Source organism: Osmerus mordax, chromosome 19 (genome assembly GCF_038355195.1).
Source record: "Osmerus mordax isolate fOsmMor3 chromosome 19, fOsmMor3.pri, whole genome shotgun sequence".
Taxonomy (NCBI): domain Eukaryota; kingdom Metazoa; phylum Chordata; class Actinopteri; order Osmeriformes; family Osmeridae; genus Osmerus; species Osmerus mordax.
Window position 1 is genome coordinate 2,587,339 of NC_090068.1, and position 20,637 is coordinate 2,607,975.

General features: G+C 41.5%; 1 protein-coding gene across 1 annotated transcript; it reads right to left on the reverse strand.

The window, feature by feature from the left end:
* Nucleotides 1-13,647: 13,647 nt before the first annotated feature.
* Nucleotides 13,648-18,298, reverse strand: LOC136962965 (cytotoxic and regulatory T-cell molecule). Its single transcript, XM_067256901.1, is given in 10 exon segments — nt 13,648-14,043; nt 14,167-14,253; nt 14,401-14,550; nt 14,912-14,971; nt 15,315-15,383; nt 15,798-16,013; nt 16,579-16,740; nt 17,147-17,266; nt 17,574-17,735; nt 17,990-18,298. Coding segments are annotated over 10 exon segments (1,293 nt in total). The 5' UTR covers nt 18,117-18,298; the 3' UTR covers nt 13,648-13,903.
* Between the last annotated feature and the right edge of the window lie 2,339 nt (nt 18,299-20,637).

The following is a 20,637-nucleotide window of genomic DNA, read 5'->3' on the forward strand; positions in this document are numbered from 1 at the left end:
TTGTTCTGGGTTGCTCGTTGCAACCACTGAAGCAGTTCAGGCACACATCAACCCCAGCTGGCCAGTAGGTCTGTAGACTCCACAACAGTACCAAGCCCTGATCAACCACCCTCAACCAGTTTAGGGACAGATACACAGCAGAGAACCACAACCTCTGAATAGGTGTTACATTGTGATGCTGCTATCGTGTTATTGGTATTGAGGTTTGGTAATAAAAAGTTAAACTGGCAAAAACAAACCTTTTTTTCTTGGGGTGGGGGTGGGCATCATAAAGGAATTTATGCTTAGGGCACCAAAATATCTAGCAGCGGCACTGATCTCAGACACTAGTTTAGCTGCGCGGTGCGCACTGCTGTGTAGCCTACTTCAATGGGAATTACAATCCACCAGTTTTGAAAACCTTGGACAATTTAAAGAAGGATTTGCTAAGCCGCTGTTGCTGAAAAGAGGTGCTGTTCCGACTGTATTCACAACCGCAAGCTGTAAGTATGATTTTGTCGCTAACAGTTATTACGTATCCTGTATCTAGCATAGGTAGGAATGTGTGATGATTTAGTTTATTGGCATGGGGCTTACGTTATTTAATGTTCCTGACTGTTTCATTCGAATAAATAACCTGTGTTTTTATGTAAATCTACAATTCATGATGCATGTTTGTCCAGATCTTTGTCAGGTTGGCAGGTTATTTTCTATTTTATTTTTCAGCAAGATAGCTATAACTAGAGCTAACTGAAGGTGAGTTGAATCACGATAGTTTGTTTTCTAAGCTGTAACGTTACCCACCTAAATCGATCCCGTTTGCTTCGACAACAGAAGTGGAAACAACTATCATTTCAAATGATATCTAGTCAATCTGTTGAAAACAGTGTCGTGTAGACACAATAGATTTATTAGTACGTTTTTATTTCAAGTCTACACCTTCGATGTTTCAGTGAGTGCTGTTGGCCATGTTGCGTCTTTGCGCGTAGCTTCACTTATTGTAAACCAACCAATCAGCGCGCAGCTCATCTACATTACTGTGCAAAAGTCTTAGGCACAATAAAAATAAAAAAGGTTAAGGAAAAATGCTTTAAGAAATAATGATATTAAAAATTTAACAAAAAGTTGAGCAAAATTGCACTTTTATACTGCTGCACAAATAAACAAATTATATTACATATATTTCTTTGATTAAACGTTGCATTAAAATCTGATACACTTAAACGAAAAAATGCAGCACCATTAAATTTAGATTTACTGTAATTCTAATTTATTTTTACTACAAATGGGTACGGTACAAAACTTTCTGCATCACTATTAGTATCCTCATCTTCCTCCTCACCGACGAGACACCAGAGATGTCGCCTACTAATTAATAAACTGCTTTGCGCAATTCCTGTGTTGTTCTTAATTACGAATTTAATAATAATAATAATAAAAGCTGCCCTCATGTACACACTGCCCTCATCGAAACATGTAATTCCAGAAAAGCTGTAGCATTTCATTGAAGAAATACAGTATAAGACATTATTTGTGTAAAAAATCTTGGGTGCCCAAGACTTATGCACAGTACTGTATATATTCATGAGCATACCATAAAAGGGAGAAAACCTATCGTTTTATTCCAGGGCTATTTCACAGGGTGCAGTAGGGCACATAGAACAGCACCAGGGCCATTTTCAGCCCAACCAATGTTACATACCCTATTCGGAGACCTTAAGGAACAGTGTGAAATAGCCTACCCTATAAAATCAGTAAATGACCCCTTTAACGTTTGCATTTTTTCATTTGTGCTATTCAATGCTGTAAAATAGTCTTGTGTTTTCTGTATTGCATTCGCAAAAACACAACAACTGACCGAGGAGAATAAATTCACACGAACATTGTTCCTGTTGTATGCCCGTATGTGGATCCATGCCTCAAGAAAACGACCAAGGACGGAGGCTAAAGTGATAGGAATGCCCATGTCTGTGATGCAGCTGGTGATTATTATGTCGTAGCAGATTTGAAGTTCTGACATACAGTGGCGGGCCATGCATTTAACGCCTAGGCCTTAAGTGACGTCATACTTAGGCCTACCTAAATGAATACACCTCATAATACCATCAATATGACACCACGGCTCGAGAATCCATACAGAATCACTCTTACACATTACATCACCTTAATATAGGCTAGTCGAGCAACACTTAATTTCCGGAGCATTTAAAATCAATAAGCTTGCATTCACAATTAAGAGTAGGAAACTAAGATCTCAGACACTGTCAAAACTCAAAAATAAAAGGCAATTTTAAGAGATGAGTTAACAAAGTTTGTTCACCAAAAGCACGCTATGTGAGCTTAAACAAGTTTTTCCAATAAACTGTGCATTGTCGCCATTTCATATAAGTCACCAACGAGACGATAACGAAACAAACTATTAATTGAAAATTTAAGTAAACTGATTATTTGAAAAATAAATTGAGAATATGCGACAGCAAAACAATTGTACATGTTGGTGCAGCTGACTGCGCCACGTTATTTACATTATAAATTGCAGATGATCCGAATTTATCTGAATCTCTCGCTAACGGATTGCACTCTTTCAGGCTCTCACGAGTGCTTATCCAATCACAGGATGCGTACATGTCAAGTTCAGCGTAAGGCCTTCTAGCTGGCCTTGATGTCGCAGACTCGAGATATGATTGGCTATCGCAATTGACCGTCTCCATTCACTTACAGCGCACGGGAGCCTGCTCTGTTGATTCTGAAGGCCTCAGGCATATTTCATAGAACCTGACAACACAAGCTAGCTGAATTATGATTGGTTAAAAAGTAGACGAACTACGAAGGAGAAGCCTTGAGTAAAATTACGTTACTAGAACGTGTGAGATAAGCTAAAATCAGTGATGTCTGAATTTGATGGGGAACGAGGTAAAAAGAGCTTCTTCATAAAAATGATTGTTATTAAAAGGACAATGGTGACAGATGAGTGAAAGACGAGCTTTCACAGATACGGATGTCCAAAGGTTTTCTGGATGCGGAAAACCGAGCTGTAAATTTTGCTAGAAACGCTTGAGTTATGTGTAAGGAGTTGTGTAGATGTATGTAAAAACGGAGAGAAATGTGTCTCTTGAGAGAAGCCGTTGCCATAGGTATCGTAAAAGTTTTCTGTCCTGAGAGGAGGCGCCGTCTCTCAGTCTCTTAAAGGAGCTGGAGAGAGCGTGTGTCTCTTGCAGGAGAGTTTGGATAGACAGGAAGTTAGGAAAGAAGCTACGGTGAGGGTGATGTACTGTTGTTTTGTGTGTCCCGCCTCATTTGCGCCTAGACGTAGGCGCCCCCCTTGTGTTGTTTCCGTCTTCGCTTCCTGGTATTAAGGCTAAGCAGAGCTTAGCAGCATTTAGCTTGAAGATAATGTGAAGATAATATGTTTTTAAGAAGAACTGGTGGAAATAATGTTCCGAAACAACGACAGCTGAAGCATTCTATTTGTTGAACACACTCACACACACTTACATAGATCGACCGGCTCCTGTTCTTTTTCACACACACACACACACACATCCCTTTTTTCTCGGTTTTTCCTTTTTCCTTTTTGTCGGAACTGAGAGAGGTTTCATGGAAGTCTGGTCCAAAACACATTCTGGTTCAGATGAGACGTGACTTTGTCAAAGGGGGGTTTGACCATTCGGTAACCCAACCGATGGCAGACACCTTCCGGCTTGGTCAGTCTCTGTATGGACCTAGGATGCTGGCGGACTGGTACCTTTAATGAAAGAGTTTTGCACCATGAGGGCTGGGCTGCTACTTGCGGGTCAGGGGTCTGGGCAGGTGCGGATGGTGGTAAGGTGGTTCGGTGGGAGGCGACGGGACAATACCTCTCGGGTCATCATGTATCCCTATGGTGCAGCTACTATCGGACTGGTCTAGATTCCCCGAACAAACCCACCTGAGGTGGCCCAGTATGAGGAGGCGCTGACTCGGTGCGTAGCGCCGGAGAGCCAACTCTAAACCACATGGGCAATTCTCCCTGACCAGAGCTCTTCTGCTGCTGGTTTAAAAGATGGGCCAAGCAGGAGAAAAACATGCTGAGTTTTTTCTTTTGATTTACACTCTTAAGTTCAACTCACATTCTGGCTCTGAGGGAGCATTCATTACAAAAGGCTGGCTGTCATGTTGTCTTGGAACATTCCGATCCACAGGAATTTGAGAGAAGTGAGTTGCTAAAAAGTTAGGAAAAGCGTTGAGGCTTCAGGTTTAACTGACTAAACCTCATTATAAATAAATCATCAGAATGACCATGGCTCATGACCATGGCTGAGGAAAGATTGAAAATTATGAACAGATTTACAGTCTGAAAGGGGCTGAAAGAAGAGTATTTTTCCAGTAGCAAGGGATGGCCGGAAAGCACCCTCGATTTGCCAGTACATGTGTTTTGTTGTAATCGTGTCCCTGGGGAGGGAGGACCCATGAAGGGGGAGTAACGGAGATGTTGTCTGAATGAAATAACAGTCTCTGAATTCTCGGTCACCAGGGTGGTCTATAAATAGACCCCTGATACAGGACCAAGGAGGGAGGTCAAGGCCTCATAGTAATACTCATGTGGTCGTCTCTTAGCAACGCAGGCCTGGTAGGGGTGCGTATCTGAGGAGAAAAGGGGGGGAATCCCCTCGCTCGGTTTTAAAGATGCTGGGAAAGTCTAGAAGGTGGTGGGAGTCACTGGAGGCAGCTGGACTGTTTACAGTAGAGACACACCATCTGATAGAAAGTGAGTGATATCTCCCTAGTGTGGCATGAGGTGTGACTAACATAACCGAGAAATGGATGGATGAGTGCTAGCATGATAACCGGACTGAAATGGGTGTGTGAGTAGCCCAGTCTAACTCATGAACTAATGCATGAACGCATGATACTAACGAGACAAGTGACAAAATTGCATGGGGGTCTGTTCTTAAGTATGAAGTGGTTAAGAGTTTGTTTAAACCATTGCCTAGGTAATACTAAAAAGAGACCTGAGTGCCTAACTTGCATGAGGAGGAATGAGATGTGAATGGAGACCCATGCACAATACTGAACAGAATACTGCATGAGGAAAAGTCCTACTGTTTTACATTTACATTTACATTTAGTCATTTAGCAGACGCTCTTATCCAGAGCGAATTACAGTAAGTACAGCGACATTCCCCCCGAGGCAAGTAGGGTGAAGTGCCTTGCCCAAGGACACAACGTCAGTTGGCATGACCGGGAATCGAACAGGCAACCTTCGGATTACTAGTCTGACTCCCTCACCGCTCAGCCACCTGACTCCCCTTTAACAGGGAGGATAAGGTAGAGGTGTAAATTAATAGAATATACGAAGAATGTCAAACACACTAAAGCCAATTAAAGAACATGGGGCTGTCACTGAGAAGACTGAACTAGGCCTGGGGAGGTATTCGACAGGACAGGGAACATGCGACTTTAAGTGGAGTGTGTTGATGTTAAGAATAGGCTAGCTCGGAGTTTGGTAAAACAAACTGATTAAAGTGCCCAGCTAGTAAGTAATAAAATTAGGGGTTATAAAAGAAGGGGTATATTGCATGTGCTAAAAGAGCATTTTAGGATGAGTGACTAGGAATTGTGTAGTCGGGGACGTGCCAGAGAGGTTCTGGTCGGATCCCACACACAAGCTCATGTTTTGTTCAAGCATATTTCTCTTATGCGCTCATCCCTGCAGGTCGCAAGGAACTCCGAGGAGAGGGCTGGCTATCGCATGAATTGTCAGTTGGACATTCCTGAGGGAGGAGTCGGGCCTTCTTCGGAAGTTATAACCTCAGAGGGATGAGAGAAGAGTCGTTTCATAAAAAAGAATCTCAGGAACTTCCATTTGGTAGCACTGGAAGTATTTTCTATTTGAAGGTGGGGTTTTGTTTTGGGTCCATGAGACTGTGAGACAACCCACAGAGTAAGCTCAGTAATGAGCACTGCCTAAATACTGATATCTTTAGTCGGGCAGTCTAACTCAACAGTAGCTCAAATCAACCAGTCACGTGGTCCTTTCCTGGAGTCTGACACCAGTGATGGGTTGATTGTTGACAGTAGCCACAGCTTGAGCTATGGGCTACGTTCCGCCCTGTTTCATCACGTCCGATGAGCAGGCTATTGGTTTGAGAAAGAGGTAGCTTCAAGTTGCGATCCCAAGGGAACCTGGAGGCCAAGGCCTGTTGAGAAGTTTCCTGGCGGCCCACACTCAGAGCTAGTGTGTGTGCCTTAGGAGAGGGGGGAGGGTTCCCTTCCCTTTTAGTTTAACAGAATGAGATGCCAAGAAGTTCTTGGGTGTTGTGGGAGATACTGAAGACAGTTGTACTGTCAATGGTTAGGAGAAATTGAGTGGCACTGCCAAGATTGACATTAAGTGTCATAGCTAACATCGGCTATATGAATAAATGAGTAATCGCATGATGAATGACTAATAGACTGTTTGAACAATAGGAAGTTGTCTGCTACTGCATGGATGCACGATGCTATTGATGTAAGTGTATATTTGTGTTTTTTTTTTTGTTATTGTAGTAATAACCAAGTAAACTGTAAAATGTTGTGATTGTTTAAATTGCCTGAGGAAGTAAGAACTGAAAAAATTAAGTTGAAAAGAAACCCATGTATACTACTGACTGTGCATGAGGAATGATTTGAGAAAACCTTAGCAACAGGTATAGCATTAAGGCTGTAAAGTAGTGATATAGATTAGATAAGGGGTAATTTTAAGGAAATTGTCAGGTGGGACTAATAAATAAAAGTAACATTGTCTTGGCTTTAAGACCTAATGAAGGTGCCCCGGTGAATGAACGTCATTAGATATATTGGTATGAATGAATATGGGTTTGAAGATAAATCTGCATGTTTGCCTAAGAGCAAAGAATAGTATCCTTTCTGTTTGTTGAAAGGTCCCCAGAGAGCAAAAAAGAAAATGGAGGCAAATCACGAGTGTTTAAGATAAAAACCAGCCTGATTGTTGCATCCAGCATATGCTCCTCTGAAATAAAATTGGTGAGTCACCGAACAGAGAATCAGGGCATATTCGGTACGGTTGCAGTACCCCGATGTAACAATAGCTGCATGTACCACTGTGAACTTAGCCGATAGCACATCTCTTCCGCATGAGGGAGAGCCTCATGATTGTGAGATGCAGGTGGCGGAGTTTGTAAAGTTAAGATCTGTGCTGAGATAAGTGCGGAGCCGCTCACCTGTCTGGAAGTAACCTTGTTTATGGATGGTTCTTGTAATAGAGAGGTGGACAGGCTAAGAGCTGGGTATGCATTGGTACAGATGCAGGAAGGTATGGAAGCCACCCCGTTGAAGGCGGGCCCCTGTAGCCAACTGTGCTCAGCTCAATTGGGAGTTGATTGCACTTACGGAGGCATGTGAGCTAGCAGAGGATAAAACTGTTAGATAAAATGAATGTTTGAGCATTTAATAATAATAAAAATTTCTGTTTGTCAGGGATGGCCCACCGATCACGAATTAAGGAAATGAGGCATGACTGGGCGCTCCGCAGGAAGTGGAGTGCATCCTGGCTTCTCTCTCTCTTTCTCTCTCTCTCGTTCTTTCCGAGTTGTAGGTGGAGAGTGGGAGAAACGGAGAGTACAGGTGGTTTTAATGAATTTAAATTGTTCAATCAATATTGTTACTAAAGATGGTTTAGCTTAAATAATAAGGAAAGTAATAAAGATTGAAATGTGTTCAAATGGTTTTGTTTCCCTTTTATTCTTGATCGGACTGTGCCAACTGAGGGGGACTGATATACACTGCACGCAAACTGATAAATTGAGCAATCAGTCCAAGCCTGTAGATAAAGATGAGATCACTCAACTGAAGTGATCAGATAGGATACCAAGATAGATAAAGAAGTTACCTACATGAGGTGACTAGATAGATCCCCTGAGAAACAGGTATGATGAAAGGTATGGTGATAAACCTTTTAGCATATGAACATAAAGCATTTCCCCCACCACATCACGTGATAAAGTAGGGAGACTGAACAATCACCATGTAAGGAGATACTAGGTGAGAGTTTTAGATAATCATGTTATCTCTGTCTAAACCTAGATCACCACGCCCAGGGGAGGTCTGCGGGTGCCCACCTGAACCATGCCATTCCACGCCCGAGCCAAGAAGGGTCTGCCCACAGTGCCAGCCACAGCCAAGGCCAAAGCCACTGCTGACCAGGTGCTCAAGGCCAAAAATCCACTGCTGAAGAAGCGAATCTCCGTCCAGAGCCAGAAATGGAGAAAGAGGACCCGTGACATGGCCCTTTCCTGGCCTGACGTTGGCACTTTCGACGTGAGTCTCTGCGAGGACCTGAAGGTCCTCATTGAGAACTGCCCTGGGAAAGGAGGAGCGGTGACATGACGGAGAAAGAAGGAGGAGGAGCTAGGTGTTCTTGCTCTTTACCTCAACGAAGGAATGAACTACAGAGCCGTCGCCAAGGCCTGTCGAGAGAGTCTCCAGGACCCTAAGACATTACCTACTCCCATACCCCCAAAGAAGCTGCCACCGTGCGGGCCGCAGATGGTCGTACGGGGGGTAGAGACAAAAGTTGTCAAGTTCAGTGGTAAGGTCAGAGAAATTGCTGTCTCTGACCTACAAGATGCCACGCCCAGTGACTTTGATAATGATGACAAACCAGTGAGGGTTAGTAAGGGAACTTATGCTCATGTCAGAGCTGAGCTGAAAGAAGCTGAACGCCCCAGCACTAAAAAGACTGTCATGCGGGAGGGGGGCGCAAGGGAAAGACAGGGAATGAGTTAGGAAGTGACCATACAGAAGACTCCAGTACTGATGAAGAGGAAACCAATCATCAGAGGCCATGGAGAAATGTCAGACCACCAGCCCAGTATCAAGTGCCAATCCTGGTCAGAGGCATGACCCTGAGCTACATTCCCTGGGCAGCCATGGACATGATTGGATTGATGGACCGGATTCCTGACCTCCGGGAGGGAGCAGGGAGGTGGATCCATGCGTTCGAGGAAGAGACTGTGGGCCACCTACTGGCCATTGGTGACATCAAGGCCATCCTGAGCAAGAGCTTAGGAGTGGGGGAGATGAGGGAGATGCTCGAGGGGAGCCCACTCCACCAGCTGACCCTCACACAGTCACAGGGCAACATCTTAGGAACAAGTTCCCCACTCAGGTGAAACTTGAGCTCCTCACAGGAGAGCTCCTGGGAGACTCTGAAACTCCCTTAGCTCACATTGCTAAAACCCTGAAGATATGGAGGACTGAGCTGGGAGACAGCCCGGAGAAGGATGCACTCCAGAGAGCCATGTTCAGGCGGAGTGTGATCAACAAGCTCCCAGCCCAGGTGAAAGGGCGACTGGATGATGTAGTGGGTCTGACATCAATGACTTTTGCTGAATTCTCTGATCATGTGGTCCATGCAATAGAAAAGTTCAGAGAGCATGATGCAGAGATGTTGGAAAAGGACAGAAGTGAAGTGAGAAAGCTCACTCAGATGCACTTAAGACAGTAGTATCCAACCCACGCACCTAGTTTGCTAATGTACCGCGATGACCAAAGTACTTTGTCCAACACCATTCTTATGTATATTGACATGCTTATTGTGGGCTCAGTCATGATAGGACAGGGCCCCGAAGATCTGTAGTCTGAGTTTATAAATAAACACGAAACCTCCCTAAAGAAAGTGCAATACTGACAAAAACCGAAGGAGCACCTGGCAAGAAGACTTAGAACTGGCACCAGAGCATGGTAGCACCACTATGGGGCATGATCATGGAAGCCGGCATTATCCTGCTGACGGCCAAGCAGACCTGGACTGGCGAGGGCGAGGAGGCATTCGTACACCAGGCACCTGCAGTGACCGTACCCGACTACACCCAACCCTACCATTTGTATGTATTAAACCGCCGTCACTATGCCACTGCTATGTTCACCCAGGTATCAGGGGAGGGGGGTAGGAAACAACCCGTAGCTCACTAATCTGTAGTATTGTCAGAGTAGAGAGGAGGTTCCCACTATGATATCAGGGGTGGGTAGCAGTTGAAGGCTTTCTCAATTAAATGTCTGAGAGAGCCATTGTCATCATTATGGGGCATGGGATAATGATGCATACACATCAATTGGCAGGCCTGATCGAGAGGGGTGAAACTTGTACTAACTGAACTGAGTATTAAAGCATACTTCGTTATGTTGAGGTATTCTGATGTAGTGATAAGAGCATGCACCACTGAAAATCCAGCAGACAGCATACCATGTCCGCATGAGGATGAGCCTCATGATTGTGGAACACAGGTCACAGAGTATGCTAAATGAAGATCCGACATGAGCGTAGAACCGCTCGCCTGTGTTGATTAAATTTTGTTTATAAATGGTTCCTGTTACAGAGAATCGGAGAGGCTGGAAGCTGGCTATGCAGTGGTGCAGATGCATGAAAATAGGGTACCGATCGCGATATTGTTTGAACCATGTTCTAAACAGTGGTCAGTTCAGTCGGCGGAGCGGCGACCACTAACTGAAACATGGAAATTGGCCCAAGGTAAAATAGGAGCTATATTTACAGATTCTGCCATACCTATGGGGTGTGTCAGATGTTTGGATCCTTCTGGGAAACCCGGGATTTATATAAACTAGTGGATCCCCCATACAACGCCATGCCTAGGATATTTCTCTAATCTCGGCCATGATGTTACCTCAAAATAGCTATGGTGAGGTGCAAGGCACACAAAAAGTTAACGTTTTAGAGACTATTGGTAACAGGATGGCAGAGGAGAGGGCAAATTAGGCAGCGAGGGCCACCCCCACTGCTGTCATGATGACAGGTGTACAGTTGACGGCTGAGGTTACTCTGTTGGGAGTCATGAATCATCTACCATAGCTGAGAAACAGTTATGGGGTGAGAGGGGGGCGGTCTGAGGACCTGACAACGTTTGGAGAGTTTATGAGGGATTAATTGTTAGGGATTAATTGTTGATTTATTGTCTCTTATAATCCTCAATGCGCATTGCTAGGCCAGGGCGCAATGGGGGAGGTATATTATAAGAAGGTATATTATAAGGGAAATACAATTAGGATTTGTTAAGTAAAAAATGAATTTAAACAATAATAAGTCAAAAGAAGTCACTATTGGGGAAAGGAAAAACAATATGTCTGTTTATTCCAAGTGTTTAAAAAAAAAATCCCAGACTTATAAATTGATAGGAGGACCAAGTTTGAGGAACCAGATCTGCACTGATTCTGGAAAATCTCTGTGCTGGAGGACCGAGGCACAGTTAAGGTCAGAGACACCATCAGTCTCTGCCAGCAGACCTGGCAATGCAACTGCTGGAAGCCATGCAGGCTAAAGAAACAACTGCCTGATGACTAGTGACTAGTCCCCCTTCAAGGTCAACGAATGGCTCACTCGAGCTAGTGCCCGGAGGAACTACCAGGCCAGCCGGGAGAGCATTCCTATCTTCTGTTCCGTTGTGGCCTCCAAGCTCGCCTCCAGCATGGCTGTGGTTCACGCCCTGCATTACACATCTAACCCTGACTCTTTCCCCAAATTGAACTCTGCCCTGGACGAGAAATATGTTAACCCGTATCCCACCTTGAATGGGGTAATGACAGTGCAAAGTGAAGTACAGGCTGAAGACGGATATCGGGCCCCTGAGGGGGGTGAAGTTTGAAAGATAAAGAGGCCTCATCCACGGTCCACCGAACTGCGAGACTCAGGTTATGCATGACGACCCGTTTTGATTGTTTTATTATTTCTTTGATTTCTATATGCACCACACAATAATTCAGTTGATTGCTATTGTGATATTATGCACAGTTGTATTGTATTTGGCACATGTGAGAGGGATTGGCCCTCTCATTGCCTAGGACAGGATTTCACGGTTTTACCCTATGAAGGTGGTTTGAATCCACAGGGTTTTAGTCCAGAAATCTTGTGCACAATCAAATTTTGGTTTTGACCAAGGTTCTGTTAAGTAACACACGACTGAACCACCTGTCAGTTGGTTGGTCTACATCTGGAGAGATATTAATCTGCTTTTATTCTGCTTGAAACCATATATCCCTCACGAGGGCTTTTTAGTTAGTGCCTGAGCATTGTTCCGAACAACGATGTTCTGTTACATTACACCTATTCGGACCAACTGAGTTAGGGTTGTTCACACAAGCAATATTTTATTTGTTAATGAGCACGGCACAGTATATTTAAGTGTCTAGATACTGGTTATATTTCAGTATTATTGTTTTGTATCCATTGTTTTTTTGTGTGTTTTATATATTTTCTATATTCTCATATTTTATTCTGTTGTATTAAGTTCATGGTAGGCCATAATCATTCCTTGTGTTTATGTGGGGGTTGGGTAACCCCCAGAGGGGGGTATGTTGTGGGAGATTGATTATGGGTTGGCAAGGCAAACTAGAGAAGGTGACCCCAGGCTAGGTTCTGGGGCCTAAAATGGCTGACTCCTAACTGCGTAGGTGAAAATCACTGCGCAGTTGATAAACTCCGTTTGAAACTGGTTTTCTCCAAACAGATGAGAATGTCTGGTGGGGGACTTGATTTGGCAAACTAAGTGTGGGAAAGGAAATGGTATTCCTGGGAAAATAGGCTGTTATTGCACTTATTGCACAACAGCCTATGGTGAGGTCATCAGGCTCAAGTGGGCCTGTCAGAAAGGAAGGAGGGAGTGAGACAGGGTGCAGCAGGTGGGAGCAAATCATCTTTGAACTTAGTCTTAAGGGACTACAGTCATGCTACAGTCATGCATCCAAAAGTGGTAGATTCGGCCAGAACAGAGAGAGATGGAAGATGTAGGAACGGGTTAAGCATGTTAGGGTGAACTGGGGTTGAGATGAAGCGGGGACATGGGAAGTGAAGTAGAGGGGGCTTTTCCAGTAAGAGAGAAGTTGATCAACATGTTAAGAGACAGAGGATGCGCACGCAGTTGTGGGGTGGTTAGGAACTGGTTAAAGAACCTTCTAGAACCTTCTAGAAGGTTGTGTCATATTATGCAGGGCGGGGGATTATTCTCATTTAGCCTATAAAACATGAGTTTTGGGGCATTGGTCTTTGTCTTTTCCTGTATGTCTTGTGAATGCGCTATTGCCTTTCCGAAATAAACCATCAAGCTGCCCTGAGCTGTTGAAAGATATTTTGTCTCCTGACTCCTTTTTCTACTACCTTCTACGGACGTCTTGATTTCCCCAACAGTATTTACATATTTTTGGGGTATGTTTAGGCCAGCAGAGAAGGCCTTGCAGGCCCTGACAACTCACCACTGCATAAATAATATTGTTCATGTCTTATGCCTGTTTTCAGCTTGCTATATTCATATCATTTCGGCTCGCGAAGGCTAGCTTAGTGCAGTTTAGTCAACTCAAGATGGCTGAGTCGAGAGCGAAGAGAGGAAGCTAAACTGGCAGCAAATTCTTTTTAGGAAATGTTGAACTGCTTATCCATCGTCAATCGTGGCACTGCACTCTGTTGGATTATAAAGAGGACACCTGCAAAATATGAACGTTGCAGAGTGCCTGGTTCTTGAGATGATCGTGGGAGACTAAACCCATTCTACACAGACAGATACACACACAGTCACACACACACAGATCCTGGCATTATTAGTAGGTAGACTGAAATAAGCTCTCTGCATTACGTTATCTCTTGTGCCTAATGAAACTCCTATCTACAAACAGAAACATGCAGACAGTTTAATTTGATATATCCAAATAAAGTGCATTTGTCTAAAACATTTGCAAAAAAGGGGAACAAGAATTAACTTATCAAACACACTTTTTACTAAACAGTACAGAATACAAAAATAAGATAACATGAAAACATTCATATCAAATTTAACTTGAGGATTGATTTAGAATTGCTCCATACACTGGCCTAGGCTATACCACATCTCATCCGGTCTCACTGACAGTGTATAAATATAGTATGTGGATAAATATTTAGCTACAATTCTGTCTCCTTGGCATGGGATTCAGGAGCCTCTTCTGTTTCGCTGTCTCTTGTTGCTGTTGTAGTTACAGGTGAGGCTGCAGCCACATCAATGGGTTCGACTGAATATTTTGTGAATCCAATGTTAAAAAGTCCTAGAAATAAACAGCATACTGTTGATTACATAATATGCCATGTTTGTATTTTTTCTCCTGTATAGTGTTTGGTTTACGTAACTTTTATTGACGTGATTTGATTCATTGTCTCAAAATTGTTACCTCTGTGTCTTCGGTTTTGGGTATGCTTTTCTTCATGGCTTGATTTTGATTTGGTGCTATTTACTGATTGATCTGAGTCTTCATTTTCTGTAATAATGAAAAAGCTGTGAAATAATCCTAGACATGCTCATTGTTATAAATATTAGAACTCAATACAGTGAAATGAAAAATTAAGAGATATCTGTGAACTTATTATTAGTTGTAACTTATCATTATCGTGTGATAAGTATATACCTTTCTTCCAGATAATGTGTGCTCTTCTAAGTCTGATACCAAAGAAAGTAACGACCACCAACAAACCGAAGATTAGACATGTCACAAGCAAGACAAGCAATGGCGTACTCCCTTCTTTTCCTGTCTGCCGATTCACGCCATCAAACCCTCCTGTGGAGAACAGAATTGCATTTAAACTTCTTTTTCTGTACATTTATCAGCATTAGCATTCAACTTTGTCAAATACTTAGTCACAGATAAGTTAAACAGGTCATGTTCTAATTTCCAAAAACTGTAGTCTTCATCAATCTCCTCCCTAAAGTCATCACGTATCTGATGACAATATAACAAACAGTGAACACAGAAATCCAGTCATAGAATAATTAATTAATTTCTGATATTCTTTGATGGTTTGAGTCAATCTACATCCCTGGAAGACATGTATGCTGTAGTATTAGAAACCAGACTACCCTTTCCAAACACACAGACAGATAGATAGTTTTTATTTTGATGATCATTTTGCTAGCCTTACTTTCAATGGAGGTGTTCCCCCCTGTTCCATTAGGAAATGTGTTTTGCGTTGTCTCTGACGCTGGAAGGAAACGTGTGAGGAATCATCATATAAATAATGTTATTTTTGCAGATGTTGCTGCTAAAGTAAAGTATTCCACCACCACAACAGCAACTATTAAGTGGTTCAGTCATTGCATGGACTCAGTTCAAGCTCTAGTGGTTATTTCAATACAATCTTATCCATTTACCTAGTTGTAATGTTTTTGAGTTGCCACTAGATGGAGAAGCTGAGCAGTATTTGCAGGCTTAACAATAACCAATGCGGCTGTTATTAAGCCTGTGGGTTGTAATATGGATGTCAGAGAGTTGTTTGATATATAATAAGGAAGTTGTCTATTCTGACCTGAAGTAACCAGTTTTACCTTTCATATTTGCAGAGTAGCTGCTGGTATCATTTTGAGATGTAAACTCTGATTCAGACTGTGTGGTATCTGGATGGCAGAGACAACAATGAACGGTGAAATTGACTTTCTCTGTCTGTAAGCAGTTATTACAGTGCATTGATAATACTTTGATATTGAGGTAGTTTGACACATATTTAAGACATCTGATAATGTCTGGCTAACATTCTGGACAACGTTCACTTTACTCTACTCTGTGCTAATTTGACCTACTTCCGTTTGAGGACACAGATCTGTGATATGAGAAAAGAGTGCTGTGGTTAAGCACATGAGCAGCTGACAGAAAGTTCTGTCTCTGTACTCACAATGGCAGCATGCTCTCGAACAGTCAGATGCTATCAAGACATTCAACTTCTTTTCCCACAGCAATAACAGCTCTTTGCGAATCTTGTTTTGCTCCATAGAGTCCATGCAGTGTTTTCTATCACTCAGTCCTCAACTTACTATGTGTGGAAACATATGATCCTGTAGATGCTTAGTCTGGTGTAGGCCAGTCAGTAACTATTGGTATTTTTGTTGAATATGTTGATTTGTCTGATGGTGTCTCTGTTGATCCTTCTGTTACGGGCCAGTATAAAGTTGTTTTCTCAGTTAATTTCTCTACTGATGTGTTTGCCACCCCTTCTGTACTAGGTCTCATGGTGTGTGGGACTTCATTGGCTGTAAAGAAGAGAGACATTTTTATTTATCTATCATCATCTATCTAGCAAGGTTCAAATATTTTGCCCCACTAATTATGCACTACATTTATGCAACTTTAAATGTCAAATTTTGAATCAAATCACTATTTAATTTTCAATAAAAAATATTTGAAAATGATGTCGCAAAGAACAAACATTGACTTATTGGCCTCTTTCAGATTACTTTGGGAAGTCTGTTTTTTTCTCAGCATAAAAAAAGGAAGAAGTGATGTGTTTGTGGTCAAGAAACCGTGACACTTTACAAGTCATTTTAAGGAACAATTGAGACCAGTGGGAAAATAACCTAGGGTTTATATGGACTTCCCCTAGTCACTGACGCCATCAAATTATACTTTCTCCTGATGACCACTGTTTCTGAAAATACAGCCTGACTCATTGTTATTATTTATTTGGTGGATATACCTCTTTTTAGTGAGAACGTACTTTATGTATGAGGAGTGACAATTCATATCTTGTGAATTGTAATTTAGGCATCAACAATGCAACCCTGCATCAAAGAACAAGATGATTTAAATTGTACTCACTGTCCAACTTGATCTCAACCGAGTCTATCAGATTTGGGCCACGCAACGTTGGGTGACGGACAAGGCATTTCACTGTGACGCTATTCGTCCAAGACTTAATGTGAAGACTGCCTTCTGAGGAGTGTTTACGTGTTTTGTGGTCGAACACAGAATTAGACTGAGCTGAAAAAAAAAAATCAAGTGACTGAAAAAGAGCAAAATAAAACAACAGTCATTATAATTACTGTCATTATCTCCACTGACCTTTTCTCAGAAAACACGAGATATTAGTTCTCTTTTGAGACTATAAAAGCATGGGAGTCTTTAGGGAAGTTGAGCAAAAGCTTTCACAGGCCTCTCCATTGTCTTTGGCTCAGTGTTTGCGTTTTTACATTCACATTCCTTTGTCAATTAGTAAGCCTATCATGGACATCTAAATATTTCTCAACTCATAAACAATTGATGATGGAGTGTTATATTAGGATCAAAAATATATGTTTGAAGCTTCATATAGCTGGTTTTTCTGTCCAATAAAGATCCAGATCCTAAATTCTGAAACCACATTGATTTAAGGTGTAATTTAACTTACCTAGGATTTCTAATCCATTTCCAAACTGCCATGATAGTTTGGGTGGATGGGCGTTTCCCTCTGCAGAACATTTAATGGTAGTTTCTTTTCTATTTTTTGTTACTTCTAGTTTTGGAGTCCCTGGAAAAAAATATCACAAATATGACAATGTCATTAGAAAACTAAGCATGACACTGTATTGCCATAAAATGAACTGTTTAGGGATCTTAGAAATGTCTCAAACCTGGATTAGTTGGGGAGCAAGCGCAATACCAGCAAGTAATTTACCGAAAAATTATCTAATTTTGTATGCCATTACTTGGCAAAAATATGATCTTATATTACAAATGTAATTGCATGGCAAAATAACTAAACTAACTAACTAACCCACAAGACTAAAATCATAAAGCCATTATAGAACAATGTTGTGCACAACGTTTGCACTTACCTAAAACTATTACGTTCACCCTCTTAGTTGCAACATTCTTGTGCTTGTGATGATAATGTAAACATGTGTAAACACCTCCATCTTTGAAGTTGACATCAGACACGGCTACTTTAAATTCTTTTTTGGAAAAGTTGACTATGCTGTATCGACTGTCTTTTAAGGCTGCAAATGAAGATGAAGGAGAGGAGATGGAGCAAATCACACACAAATACAAAGTAATAAACTATTTAAGTTTGCTAGAATAATCAAAACCAATCATGTTCCTAAAAGTAACTAAATTCAAATGTCATGGGCATCCCAGTGAAACACTGATTCAAACATTGACCATGTAACATCTTGGTATTGTACAGTATGGTACTGTATGTAAGTATTCACTGCACAAATACTTCCATAAACATAATTAAACCTTTGTTGACCTTTATTGTGATTGAAGAACATAACAAATCCACTGGGATTTTTCCACTCCACGTTGCTTGTATCTCCAGCATTTATTGCACATGTCAAGGTCAGTGTTTCTCCCACCATCACGGTCTTCACACTCATGGACTCTACAATGTCAAACAACAATGATTCTTGACAAGATATTCATCATCAGAGTATATCAAACAAAGACTGTTTTATGAATACAAATGTGTACGTCTAGATTGTATAATTCATGACAGAAAATACTTTTGAAAGATTAGAGTATTAGTTAAAAAAAAATTATGTACCATAACATTTTGTGCTAAACAAGAATGACAGATAGATGAACTTAAGAGGCTAGAATGGTCACTGATTGTAATAAGTGAAACCTAATATACTCCCCACGTTTGCAAACTTCCCCTTTTCTCACACCCACTGCTGTCTTCCTACTCCTTTTTTGCTCATGATTTAGGGGCTACAGAGGAAACTTAAGGTGGGCAGTTACCATTTTGGGGTCTGAGGTGAGAATAAGAGGGTGGCTGTGGTACAAAGAGAAGAGGGGGATGTCATGTATTTGCCTTTGAGCTTTGTAGATTGCTTTCACCTCCTAAGCATTTCACACACTCTACAGTACTGCACAGAGCTGACAGGAAATAAAATTATGTGGTCAGTGCTTGATCACATGCTAGTAGTGAAAGAGAAAACAAGCGGGAGGCTTTACAAACTGAGTTCTACTTGCATTTTATGTAGGTTGGTTCGAGAAGACAATGTCTGGAAAGTTGGGGGGGCTAAAATGTTACCATTAGTGGTGGGCTTGAAAGACCAACATATTCTGTGGAATACTTTCTTCCGTTATGCAGCATTTAGAATTGACTGTAACTAAAACAAAAACGGGGGTGAAGTGGCTAATTTTAATTTAAAGTGTTTACCTACAAATGATATAAATTCCTTCCTTATATAAATAGATTTTAAATAAAGCCTTAAAGATCTCTACACACTTTTCATAACTTTCCCATCACCATCAAACTCCATTTACATTGTTGTCATTTTTTTTTTACAAATCAAGAACATTGTTCGTTATCAGATATCTTTTTAAACAATTGGCTCACTGTTTTTGACACACTCTACATTCTTTTATGTCAATAGCATATGTCAGAATTCTGCCAGAATGACTGTCCACTGCTTCTGCCATCTCTATGGATTTGAAAAAGAACCCACCAACCAATCAATAAGATAGATACTCTAAAGGATACATTTAAATTTAATGACATGGCATACTGACATACATTGTTGCTGTGATATATGTTAATATGTTTCCATAGTGTGGAATATCATCGACCATCTTCAAGTCATTTCTTAAATCAGACAATCTTTGATGATTGTCCAGTATGTGCCCTGTATCTCACATCCTTTAAATTAAAGAAAATAAGTGCTGTACTCACCATGTACAAACAAGACAAGAAAGCAAAACTGCAGCTTTAATGCCATATCGACTCTTGTTAATTGAATAGAATGTATGAACAGCACTTCCTCTCAGTCTTTCTTTATGTACTGCAGCAAGGGGCCTTCCATGACATCACTACAAAACTTGTGTAATTTCCATGTCACGGTTTGTTTCAAGGGGAGCCTGTTGATCACACACACACAAATTATTTGTAGGGAAACATATAATTTGACAAATCTAAGTAATTACTTTTAAAAGAGAGGTTTGGTGTCTGAACTTTTCATAATAATTCTAGTTCAACCACCAAGGTGATGGATGACAAGACAACCTGGCATTTCAGTATTTTCTTAAGATATATTTGATGGCATTTCTGCTTTATTTTTTGATAGTGACCGTATGTAAAGACAGGAAAGGCAGGGGAGAGAGAGAGGGAATGAAGTGCACTAAATGGCCCGGGCTGGAATTGAGCCTGGGCCTCTGCAGTGAGGACTGCGTTCTACCAGGTGAGCCATCGAGAGGCCAATTTTATTCACAAAGAAATGTCCATGGTCTACAAACTTGTTGACAAAATATGGAATATGTGTAAATTCTGTACTCTACATACAATCTATTGGTATTCTTAATGATGCCATCTAGTGGAATAGTTTAGGGACTGTAAATTATCTTTCAACAACCTTCATCACTTACAAAGACAGTTTAGCAGTGGCGGCGCCAGATAATTTTTCATGCAGGTGCTGAGGGGGTCCTAGATCATTGACAGGGGGAGCTGCGCAATTACATATATATTATATATATTATATAAATACTATCAGAGCCAGAGTGGGACCCATTTTCAGCCCGCGAGTGTAATGTCCAAAACCAGCCCATCCCCACCAGGGGCCGAGGCATACGTTTAACATTCGGGGCATAACCCAAATTTAGGACCTAGTCAAGGTTTTGATGTGAGCTGAAATCGGAACTTCACATTAATGCGAGCACGCAAGCAAGATATTTTGCATTAATTTCAGTGCAAAATAGGTTTTTGAGCTTTATGTAAAATAAACATTACGTTGGACTATGTTATATTTTCTCGAAATTACAACCCAAATTTTTACCTGAAAGATTTGGGGCTTTTGAGAAAACATATTTTTCCCACACTTGCAGGAACCTAGATTTCTGAAGTGACAGATCTTTCTTTTTTTACCTGTCTTTTTCAGTTCCTCCTGGCATCTTTTTCCC